We start from the raw sequence: 12,623 nt of genomic DNA, 5'->3' as shown, positions 1-12,623 counted from the left end.
TACACTAATCCTGTTCTCAGCATAGACAGAACGTACCCATTCTGCAAGCACTGAACACTCACTTTGCACTCAACTACATAACATGTTAGGCATGCATGCAAGCACATGTTTGAAGTCTTTGGATGTGTTTGGTGTACCTCACTCTGTAGATTTGCACTTATTGTTGAAATTAAAGCTGATGGTTTTGAAGGATGTGGTCCTTCAATGGTTTTCATCTTATTTACTGGACAGATTGTTTTGTGTGTCTAGTAGTGGTACAGTGTCACAAGTAAGTCCCTTTAGTACAAGGTGTGCTCCAAGGTTCTGTCTTATCGGCATCGTTATATAACATCTATATGACTTCTGGGGCAATGTTTAATTCTTTAGGTGTTTCCTACAGGTTGTATGTGGAAGACATCCTATTTTTTTCCCTGTGGTTCAGTTTTGAATCGTCGATTGAAACACTATATATGAAGAGTGTTGCTAAGTGGATGGCTAGACATGGCTTGCTTTTAAATTTAGCAAAGACATAGTTAATATTTGTTGGGAGAAAGAGTGAAGATCATTGGCCCGAGTATTTGTATGTGGATGAGGTATGTTTTCAGGTTAAGAAAGAGATGACACTGACATTTGATTCTAGACGTACCATGAAATGTCAAGTGGTTAAAATTATTCAATCAGCTTTTACTCAATTTCACCTTTTGCATCAGCTGAAACCGATGTTATCTCCATTTGATTTTCATAGTGATATAGAGATTGGACTACTGTAATGCCTGTACCTTGGAATGTGAAGTGTGACATACAGAGCATTGCAGTTGGTCCAAAATGTGGTGGCGAGGTTGGTTGCTGGTACAACCAGGATGGCTCATATAACCTCAGTTTTGAAACAATTACATTAGCTAGCGGTGTTGTATAGAGTGCAGCATACTGTGTTGTCTCAGATTCACCAGGCCTTGTACCACCTGATGCCACTTTTTTTTTTTAAGGAAACAATATGTGCCTACCATCTGGGTAGATTGTTAAGATCTGAGAATGCTATGTTATTACCTTTGGACTCAGTAGTGAAGGCACATTATGCTGACACCAGGGCTACAACCTTTTCTATTGCAGGTGCACAGTTATGGAATGCCCTTCTTAGTCAGCTTCACTTGAGTTCAAATATATCCAAATTTCAGAAAGTTATTGAAGCTACAGCTTTGTGTCACTGCTTTTCTATAAGTTCAAACCATTAGATACTTTGATGGTGGCTTCCTGTATTTTTGTTTTTATGTTTATGATACAATTAGTACCATGTACGGTTGTTTGGAAACCCCCTAAGTTTTAGGCGATGCATAGATTTTAAAATAAATTAATAAATAAATACACACACATGCACCATGCTTTAAGCATACCCTTCCACTGTGTAGTACCTTTACTCTGGTTTAATAATGAAAGGGGTGGAGAAAGGGTCTCTCTCATCCTAGCCTCTTTTAAGTGACAGTCAACCTACCTTCCAGGCAGCCAGCACCCTGCACAGTAACCAATGCCGATAGTGCATGTCAGCTAACAATATTCTCTTCCATTTTGCACGCTGACCTTCAATGAACTGCAACTCAAAAGGAAGAGAGAGCTCAGTGCTTTACAGATACACATGAGAAAAGGGCCACATGAGAGATAATTAAGACAAATCAGTTGAACCTGTCTCTCTAATAAAAGATTTGCAAGCTTATCAGCTAAAGCTGTGTATACTGTGTGATTAATAAACTGCTTCATTAGGTTGGGTCACTCACCTTTCTCCATCTGGCCCAGGTGTGCCACATGCAGTGTGAATCATGGAAATGCAGAGCACTTTTTTCTTGGGCCCTCCTATAGGAGAGAGAAGATATTGTGAAACACAGTCATACAGTGTCACACAGTTAAGACCATAAGAACATAAGAGTTACCATATTGGGACAAACCGAAGATCTACCAAAGCCCAGTATCCCATTTCTGATAGTGGTCAACTCAGGTCAAGAATCTGGCAAGATCCCAAAAGAGAACCAAGTTCGCAAGTTTTATTTACATTTGATATACTGCATTAGTAATAACATCTATGCAGTTTACATATTAAAGTAAAGTTTTAAAAATCTACTAGAAATTAGAAATACAATCTATACTATAGGGAATAAAAAGAAATAGTTTCAAAGTTGTCACTTTTGCTCAGTCCTAGACTATTCCCAACAGGTCTGCTCTGATTGAAAGCTCATCAACTGTAAGCATCCATGAAAAGAAATGTTTTAAAGTGATTTTTATATCTTTCCTAAAAATAAGCAGTGGATTTTCCCAAATCCATCTTAATCATGGCTTATGAACTTTTCTTTTAATAAATTATGCAAACCTTTTTTTAAACCCCACTAAGCTAACAGCTTTCACAACATTTTGTGACAATGAATTCCAGAGTTTAATTACATGTTGAGTGAGAGAGGAATGGTTGGGGGAGGAGTTAGGTTCTGAATTTGTTCCTCAGATATGAATCTTGAGATCTTCTTTGTATATTGGTTATATGATGTTACATTAGTTGGGGAGGTTATGGTAGAAATGGGGATATGAATAGGTTTTTGCATTGTTTAGTACAAAATGACTGTAAAACTTTGTTGTATATCCGATTGCTTATTGAATTCTAACAATAAAAAAGATATGACATAAATACATGCTGAGTGAAGAAATATTTTCTCTGGTTTGTTTTAAATTTACTACTTAGGGATAGATTCACTAAGGCCATGGATCGATCCAATCGCAATCCGATCCATGGCTGGGGGGCTGATTCACGAAGCGCCCTCATGCAAATGAGGGCGATCAGAATCACGCCCCCACCAGACTGCACAGATCACTCTCCAGCGATCCCGACGCAAGCGCAGACCATCTGTAGATGTCTTTAGGAAATACTTTTTTTGTGAGCCCTATTTTTTCACAAGCACATGGTTTTAACCCGCTTTAAACCCGTGGGTTAAAACCACAGGCTTGCACTGCAGGGAAGGACAGGAGAATCGGGGAGAATCGAGCAGGAGATTTGGGGCAGAGCAGGGCAGCAGGAGAATCATGTCAGAGAGTCGGGGCAGAGAGCAGGAGAATCGCAGCAGAGAGTTGGGGTAGAAGAGAGTAGGGCGGGCAAGAGAGCTGGAGAATCGGGGCAGAGAGTCGGGGCAGAGAGCAGAAGATGCAGTCGGAAAGGACATGAGCGACTGGTCCCCAGCAGTCACTTGTTTCTTGATTGGCCAGCCCAGTCGGTGTTCCAGTTTTGGTTTAGTGAATCGCTGCCTGCCTACTTTGCATGTGCGAATCGGGTCGCAAACCGATCGTGCTTAATGAATCTAGCCCTTCATTGCATGCCTCCTAGTCCTAGCATTTTTGGAAAGAGTAAACAAGTGATTCATGTCCACCTATTCCATGCCACTCAGCATTTTATAGACCTCTAACATATCTCGCCTGAACTGTCTTCTCCAAGCTGAAAAGCCTTAGCTTTTCCTCTCTTTAAGGGCAGTTCTAGAAAGCAGCACCTAGAAGGCAACTGGAGCCTATTCGACAAAAGAAGGTTGGTGCCAGCTATTTTTAGCCTCATAAGGAAATCATTCCATCTCCTTTATCATTTTGCTGCCCTTCTCTGTACCTCGTCTAATTACACTATGGAGGCTTATTTTCAAAACATAGACTTACAAAGAATTATAGATTTCTATGGTACTTTACGGGTCTAAAATGCTTTGAAAGTGAGCTTCCATATCTTTTTTGGGACCAGAATTGCACAAAGTATTCAAGGTGCACTCTAATAGCAGATTAGAACATTCAGAGGCCCATGCAGAAAGCATTACTACAGATTTAACCTGTTTGTACTGCAGGTTTTACTGGCTGACCAATGCAGCACTAGTGTTAACTTGCACAGAAACCATTGCACACTGTATTGAAAGGCATGGTAATGCCATCACTAACAATTTCACAGCCATGCAGTATAAAGAAATAAAACAAAATACAATGGAAATAAAGTAATACCTTTTTTTATTAGACTAACTCAATGCATTTTATGATGAGCTTTCGAAGGTAACCCTTCTTCTTCAGATCGGAAAAAAGCAAATGTTGACAAATATCAGTATATATAAGGAAAACATGAAATCATTTTGGGGACAGGGGTGGGTAGGTGGGTGGGCAGAGCAGTTTTAAATGTCTTTATAGTGGGAAAGGAAGACAAGATCTCTGGTAAGTCCTGTCTGGTAGGTGTCAAAATATTTTATCATTTTGATTTCAAAAGTTTTACTTTCTTGGATTGTTTTAAAGTTCCCTTTTAGTATTCTCACCATAAAATCATTGGTGCTGTAGTCAGTTTTTCTAAAGTGTTGTCTGACAGAGGTGACATCTTGGTTGGTATTGCAATTCTTAATAGGGTATCAATGTAGGTTGATTCTGGTCTTTAGCATTTGGCTTGTTTCACTGATGTAACAAGCCTCTTTGCACTTCTTGCACTGAAGGAGAAATTAGGTTCTTACCTGCTAATTTACTTTCTTTTAGCTTCTCCAGACCAGTAGAGGTTAACTTTACGAATGGGTATATATCTAATCATGACCAGCAGGTGGAGACTGAAAACAAAACTTTGGGACAGTATATCCTAGCCCCTCCTCTCTATTTCCCTCAGTCTGCCGAATAGCCAAGCAGAACCAAGAACTGGAAAACAACAGAGAGAAAAAACAACACTCCGAAAGGAGTAACAAATAACAAACCCAAAAATGCTGTTGGAAAATGCAGAGGAGAAAATTCCCGAAGGAAGAATGTCCCCACAGCCCGCCAGCTAAGCCAGCCGAGCCACAGCCGCTGTTCTTCAATTCTCCCCGGCCCTAGAAAAATACTAGAACCCGCAGCAAAAACCAAAAACTGCCCGCGCAACAGCCCCAACAACAACAATAACAGACAGGGTGGGGACCTCTACTGGTCTGGAGAAGCTAAAAGAAAGTAAATTAGCAGGTAAGAACCTAATTTCTCCTTCTTTAGCACTCTCCAGACCAGTAGAGGTTAACTTTACGAATGGGACGTACCAAAGCAGTCCCTCTCACGGGCGGGACCCCCGAAGGGCCGATACCAGTACACGTTCACCGAACACCGCGTCCCGACGCGCCTGCACATCAACCCGATAATGACGAACAAAAGAATGCAAGGAGGACCAAACCGCAGCCTTACAAATATCCACAGGAGGCACGAGCGACGACTCAGCCCAAGAAGCCGCCTGACCCCGAGTGGAATGAGCCTTGAGAAACTCCGGAACAGGCTGCTGTTTCAGAAGATAAGCGGAAGCAATCGTCTCCTTGATCCAGCGCGCAATAGTAGCCTTAGAAGCGCCAGCTCCCCGACGAGGACCCGCCAGGAGGACAAAGAGATGATCGGACTTCCGGAATTCCTGGGTCCGCTGCACATAAGAGCGAAGGACCCGACCGACATCCAACTTGCGCAGCTGCCGTTGCTCAGAAGAGCCCTCCCGACCACCCAAGACCGGGAGAACCACCGATTGATTGACATGAAAAGGAGAAACAACCTTAGGCAGAAAGGAAGGAACAGGGCGCAAGACGACCCGCTCCCTAGAAAACTCCAAGAAGGGAGCCCTACAAGAGAAAGCCTGCAGCTCAGAAACACGCCTAGCAGAAGTAATGGCCACCAAAAAGACCGCCTTCAAAGTAAGGTCCTTCAAAGAACAGTCGTCCAAAGGCTCGAAAGGAGGACGCACCAAAACAGAGAGAACCAGATTAAGATCCCAAGAGGGAACCGAGGGCCGAAGGGGAGGCCTAAGCAACTTGGCCGCCCGCAAAAACCGAATCACATCAGGAAGAGCCGATAAACGCTGACCTGACACTAACCCTCGAAAAGCCGACAGGGCCGCAAGATGAACCCGGAGAGAAGACCAAGCCAGGCCTCTATCCAGGCCATCCTGCAAGAACTCCAGAATGTTAGGCAGAGAAGCGCGAAAAGAGGTTACTCCCCGCGCCCGACACCATTCCTCAAATAGACGCCAAACCCGCACATAAGCCCGAGAGGTAGAAAGCCTCCGGGACCCCAACAGAGTAGAGATCACCTTGTCTGAATATCCCCTCTTGCGAAGGCGACCCCTTTCAAGAGCCACGCCGTAAGACAGAAGGGAGACGGGTCGAACATGGGAATGGGACCCTGCATCAGAAGGTCGTCTGAGAGAGGCAGAGGAAGAGGATCCGCTACCAGGTGTCTCACCAGATCCGCATACCATGGACGGCGAGGCCAATCCGGCGCCACCAGCACCACCAAACCCGGATGGTAAACAATGCGAAGAAGCACTCTGCCCACCAGCGGCCAAGGAGGGAACACGTACAACAGCCCCTCCGTTGGCCACGGCTGGACCAGAGCATCCAGACCCTCGGCCAGACCGTCCCTGCGACGACTGAAGAAGCGGGGCACCTTGGCGTTGCCACCCGTGGCCATCAGGTCCATCAGGGGCTGCCCCCAAGCCTGCACTATCAACTGAAACGGCGCGGCGCCGAGACACCACTCTCCTGGATCTAGGAAGTGACGACTGAGGAAGTCTGCCTGAACGTTGTCTACTCCGGCTATATGAGAGGCCGAGAGGTCCAGCAGATGGGATTCCGCCCAAACCATGAGCAGAGCCGCCTCCTGCGCCACCCGAGTGCTCTTGGTGCCCCCTTGACGATTGACATAAGCCACCGCCGTGGCATTGTCCGACAGCACTCTGACTGACTTGCCCCGCAACAGTGAGTGGAAAGCCAACAGCGCCAGACGGACCGCTCTGGTCTCCAACACGTTGATCGACCAGGCGGCCTCCTCCGCGGACCAGGTGCCCTGAGCTGAGTGACCCAAACACTGAGCCCCCCAACCCAGGAGACTCGCATCCGTCAGGAGCACCGTCCACTGCGGGAGATCCAGACCCACCCCCTGAACTAGGTGAGGGGTCTGGAGCCACCAACGCAGACTGCAGCGCGCCAAGCCTCGCAGGGGAACCGGAACCTCCATCCCGTGCCTCTGGGGAGACCACCTCCGGAGCAGAGCATACTGGAGAGGACGCATGTGGGCCCGCGCCCACCTCACCACGTCCAGGGACGCCGCCATCGACCCCAAGACCTGGAGGAAATCTCGCGCCCGAGGACACCGGGACGCCAAAAGCAGGCGAATCTGAGATTGCAATTTGCTCACCCGGCCCTCTGGGAGGAAGACCTTCCCCAAGGAGGTGTCGAACAGCACCCCGAGGTACTCCAGACGCTGAGCCGGGACCAACCGACTCTTGGCAAGGTTGACCACCCAGCCCAGCGACCGGAGAAACTCCACCACCCGAGCAGTAACCCGGGAGCTTTCCTGCAACGACTTTGCCCGAATTAACCAGTCGTCCAGGTAGGGGTGTACCAGGATGCCCTCCGACCGCAAGGCTGCCGCGACGACCACCATCACCTTGGTGAACGTCCGCGGAGCCGTGGCCAGCCCAAAGGGAAGCGCACAGAACTGAAAGTGCCGACCCAAGATCGCAAAGCGCAGGAAACGCTGATGAGAGGCCCGAATGGGAACATGCAAGTAGGCCTCCGTCAGATCGAGAGAAGTGAGAAACTCCCCCGGCTGAACCGCCAGAATGACCGACCGCAGAGTTTCCATACGGAAAGAGGGAATCTTGAGAGCCCTGTTGACCCCTTTCAAATCGAGGATGGGCCGAAAAGTCCCCTCCTTCTTGGGCACCACAAAGTAAATGGAGTACCTGCCCGTGCCCCACTCTGGAGGGGGCACTGGAACAACTGCCCTGAGATCTAGCAAGCGCTGAAGGGTCTGGCGAAAAGCCTGCGTCTTCCCCGGAGTCTGACATGGAGAAGCGAGGAAAAAATCCGGCAGAGAGCGGGCGAACTCCAGGGCATAACCGTCCCGCACCACCTCCAGGACCCACTGATCGGACGTGATCTCGGCCCATTTGGGGAAAAATTCGCGCAGCCGGGCCCCCACCGGAACCAAAGGGGGCGCCGGCAAGGCGTCATTGTGCAGGACGGGAAGCGGGGGAACCGGCGGAGGGATTCCCTGCCCCCCGACGGGCCCCCCGAAAGGGCTGCATACGCTGGAAGAACCGACCCCGGGAAAATCCCGGAGACTGGAAAGAAGCAGCCCCACGCCCAGGGCGATACTTGCGAAAATCCCGCAAACGCCCCCGGGCCGCACCCCCCCGAGACGCCGGGCGGGCACGGTCCTCCGGCAGACGGGGAACTTTCGAGTCCGACAGAGTCTGAATCAACTTATCCAAATCCTCTCCAAACAAAAACGACCCCCGAAAGGGAAATTTAGTAAGCTTAGCTTTGGACGCAGCATCCGCCGCCCAAGCGCGCAGCCACAACACACGCCGTGCGGCCACGCCAAAAGCCATAGACTTAGCCGAGATCCGCACCAAGTCATAGAGAGCATCCGAGAGGAATGAGGCCGCCATCTCAATCTTCGCAACCTCCTGATCCACCAGAGACCAGTCGTCAGACTCTCGATCCAAGACCCGCTCCGCCCACCGAAACACGGCGCGAGCGACCAGTCCCCCACAAATAGCCGCCTGGACCCCAAAACCAGAGACCTGAAAATTTTGCTTAAGGAGGCCCTCCAATTTGCGCTCCTCAGGATCTCGCAAGGCAGAACCGCCCTCAACAGGCACGGTATGCCGCTTGGAAATTGCCGAGACCACCGCATCCACGACCGGCGAAGCTAACGTAGCCCGATCCCCTTCAGGAATGGGATACAGGCGAGCCATGCTGCGCGCCAGCCGAAACGGCGTCTCCGGCGTTTTCCACTGCTCCAGGATAATATCCCGAATATCCTGATGCATAGGAAAAGAGCGGGAAACGGTACGGATCCCCCGCAACAGGGGGTCCCCCACACGCGGAGTCTCCGGCGGCGCGTCCTCAAAACGCAAGACCGAAGAAACCTGCTGAATAAGGTCAGGCAACTCATCTTTCTGAAAAAGACGCACCACAGACGCCTCGTCACTGGAGAACGGGAAATCCGACAACCCGCCGCCAGCTTCCGTCCCCTCCAGAGAGTCCTGGAATTCCTCAGAAGGGTCCAGGTCCTCCTCCAGACCGACCCGTTCCTCCGACCACAAATTCTCGTCCCACGACACCCGCGGACGCTTGGACAAGGGAGGCGGCGGAGGGGACGTCACGCCAGACGAAAGAGGCAAAGCCGCAGGAAGCGCGGAGGAAAAACCACCCCCCGAGACCCCCTGGGCGCAACCGGGACCCCCAGCCGCCTGAAAATAGGCTCTGCATAAAGAAAAGAAAAATTCAGGAGAAAACCCCCCCGAGGGTCCCAAGGGACTCCCTGCCACAGCAGGGGACCCAGCAGAACCTTGCCCCTGCATAGTCAAAACAGGGGGAAGGTCACCTGAGGTGGAAGACAAAATGGAGGGGCCAGACAGAGAAGATGGCGTCTTTCCCGCCAAAACAGCTCCCTCCACAGCCTGCAGCGGCTGAGAGACCTGAAAAGTCTCAGCCGCTAAAACAGGCAAGCCGGCATCAGCTGTCAAAATATCAGCTGAGAGGGAATCCTCAAAAACCCGACCGTCGGCGGCTCGGGGAATCCCTCCGTGGGCGGACGGAGAAGACCGGGCTTCTCCTCCGTTCCCTGCCGACTCGCGAGGCACCATCGGCGGGGAGCTCTGGGCGCCTGCAGCCGCTGCCGACGGAGCTCCTCCACCGCACCGGCCTGAACACCGCTTGCACAGGCCGGCCGCGAGTGCCTCGCGTCTGGAGCACAATGAGCACTTTTTCCCTTTAGAAGTGCTCATTGCTCCATACGCGACCTAGCTGTAAAAAAGTGCCGGTTAGTTGAAAAAATACAGTAAAATACAGTTTTCTTAAAGGGATACAACCCTCCAGACCAGCACTACCTCAGGATTTTTTTTTTTTTTTTTTTTTTTTTTTTTTTTACAGAACAGACTCCACAGGCTCTCAAAGCAATAGTCTTGCTTGATTTAGGGGGCAAGGCTTATTGCTGAGGCTCCTCTAAAAAAATGTGGGGAGGTGGAGGAAGTGGGGGGAGGGACCCCGCTCGTGACCCGCCGGGTTTGACACCCCCGAGGTCGGACGAACCCCCAAACAGAGTCCGTCCAAGCTCCGTCCGGCTAAAAACAGGGACAATAAACCCCTTAAACAAATTCCAACAGCCCTACCAAGGGAGATGGGTACAGATCACTCAACACCTGCTGGAGACTGAAAGAAGACTGAGGGAAATAGAGAGGAGGGGCTAGGATATACTGTCCCAAAGTTTTGTTTTCAGTCTCCACCTGCTGGTCATGATTAGATATATACCCATTCGTAAAGTTAACCTCTACTGGTCTGGAGAGTGCTAAAGAATGATGTATACCACATTAGAAGATGAACATGTGAAGGATCCCTTTATGCTGAATGTTTTTCTCATATGAGTGACCATGGAACCTTTGAGATGTGCTTACACAGTTTGCACCACAAGTGCTATTCTCTCCAGGACCCCCTTGGTAGTGGCATACAATCCAGAGCTAGAAAAACTAAGAAAAATTATAAAAGAGATCTATAACCAATGCTCCAGGAAGATGAACTACTAAAAGAAATATTCCCAGCTCCACTTGTGCTGGCCTTCCGTCAGTCACTCAATTTGAAACAAAAATTGGTAAAAAGCAAGCACCCCACACAAATCCATGAAGAAGAGAATGGCACACATCCTTGTGGTGTGACAAACTGCAAACTGTGCAAGTACATTTCAAAGGATCCCACAGTCACTCATATGGGAAAAACATTCATCATAAAGGGATCCTTCACATGTTCATCTTCTAATGTGGTATTTCTATGTTTTTTGTTTCATTTCTTTATACTACCTTGGAAAGTGGACTAACACAGCTACCACACCATTTCACAGCCATGCAAAAACAAAACAAAAACCAACAGTTTGATGCACATTATATTCAGGAAACTCAATGTCAAGTTTGGAGTGGCTGAGTGCTGAGAGGAGCAAGTGTCTAGCAAAACCCTCTCTATCCCCCTCCAACCAGAACATCCTGCCTTGGATTGCTTTTTGGACTGGTCCACCCCCCACCTCTGAAATGACTAACCTTCCTTGTGTTCCAAAAAAAGTCCACATTCACATGACCAACTCTCTCCCACCCTGATCCTGGCACCCCTCCCTCCCCCCCAATCAAATGACTAAAACAAAAATCCTTCATGTCTAGTGAGAACTTCCACTGCGGACCTCTTGCTCAAGCCCTGTTCCCCCCCTCCATTCAACCCTGAAACTTAAAATGAAGCAGGAGTGATTCCTTATATGGCAGTCAGACCTTGCCCAGTCCATCTCAAGGTGCACCAAATGAAGATGGGCGTTGTCATCCTTCAAGATGGCAGTGCCAGAGGCAGGTGTAAGTGGCCATCGCATCTGCCTTTTTTTTAGGTACAAGTCTGGGGGACTCAGAGGGTCTTAGAGAAGGGGGGATGCCACTAGCTACCAGGGATTTATTTTTCTAAAATCAGAAGGAGGTTAGGTAGATGAAAGGAAGAAAGGGGGCCACTAGACTAGTGGGTTTTTGTTCAAATTTAGGGGCTATGATAATGTGTCAGATGGGGGGGGGATCAGGGCTCATGCAGACCTGCCAATCATTGTGCAGGTACTAGCAGGAAGTGTGACATTTTGCAATGAGTTGTAGATTACTGCTTCATTTTTTTAATGCAAAAGTAATTTTTATGCTCATTGCTTATAGAATACTGACAGGATTTTTTTTTTTTTTAGTTAAATTATGCAGTAGAACCAGCATGCTGAGTTGGCTTTACCATGTGTCTTTTTGCATCAGGCTCTCAGTGGACTAATAGCTGATCCCTAAGAAAAGCAAGTCAGAGTTACCATCCCAATGTTTCTTACTCTTTCTTAATCTGCCAAACATTCTTCCTCCACAAGCAGAAAGCCTTGTGCAGTCTTTGGTGGAAGCTGTACGCTTGTGCCAGGACTTCTTGTTCTTGCTGTTCTAGCCGCCTCGTCATTTGTTCTCTCCAGATGAGCCAGGAACTTTCCAGTAGTTGCCAATTGTAGTGAATAAGAGCCTATGAAAAAAGTAGATGATAGTTACAGGAAAGAGAGATAAACCCCCAAGACCGTGAGAGTCAAACTTACCCTTTCATGTGCCAGGCGACTCTCTCGCTGCTCCTCCGTCTTCTGTCTCCAAGTACAGAACAGCCATCTCTGTGCTGCAACCCTAACAAGAAAACGTTAAATCAGTAAGCCCTGCTGGAGCCAGAGTAGAACTGTTACATACTGTATGGCTGCCTCCTTGCATCTCAGAAAAATCTCAGCCAAAGTATGCTTCCTTTCTAGGTGAACATACCATCCCCACACTACAAAATCTCCAAGCCACTTGTCTCAGTTTTCGCTTCCAGCCCAGAAGTTCCAGCCCAGCAGTACCTGTGAAAGAGTAATGCTCTCTCAGACATCTCCCTTTTCAGCTGCTGCTCCACACAAAATTGTTTCCAAGCCAGGAACTTTTGAGATACTGTGGTTTTCTCGTAGTGATCATCAGCTTTCTGATACTCCACCTAAATCCCACAAGTGATATATTATTCTCCTTATTATGGGGCCAATGTAGAAAGCTACCACAGACAGAAGTGCATGATACGAAGGAAATCTGCATGCACAATATT

At 48.5% G+C, this 12,623-nt stretch overlaps 1 protein-coding gene across 1 annotated transcript in view; it reads right to left on the bottom strand.

Annotated features, from left to right (window-relative positions):
• Positions 1-12,623, bottom strand: part of SFI1 (SFI1 centrin binding protein) — a 172,599-nt gene that overhangs the window by 80,802 nt on the left and 79,174 nt on the right. The window contains exons 16-20 of the mRNA XM_033957125.1: positions 12,388-12,518; positions 12,100-12,181; positions 11,851-12,029; positions 1,749-1,824; positions 1,469-1,564 (exon numbers count right to left, since the gene is read on the bottom strand). Coding sequence (XP_033813016.1) covers positions 1,469-1,564; positions 1,749-1,824; positions 11,851-12,029; positions 12,100-12,181; positions 12,388-12,518 — 564 coding nt within the window. The remainder of the gene's footprint in view (positions 1-1,468; positions 1,565-1,748; positions 1,825-11,850; positions 12,030-12,099; positions 12,182-12,387; positions 12,519-12,623) is intronic.

Source organism: Geotrypetes seraphini, chromosome 8 (genome assembly GCF_902459505.1).
Source record: "Geotrypetes seraphini chromosome 8, aGeoSer1.1, whole genome shotgun sequence".
Lineage (NCBI taxonomy): Eukaryota > Metazoa > Chordata > Amphibia > Gymnophiona > Dermophiidae > Geotrypetes > Geotrypetes seraphini.
This window is presented reverse-complemented; position numbering and strand designations above follow the sequence as displayed.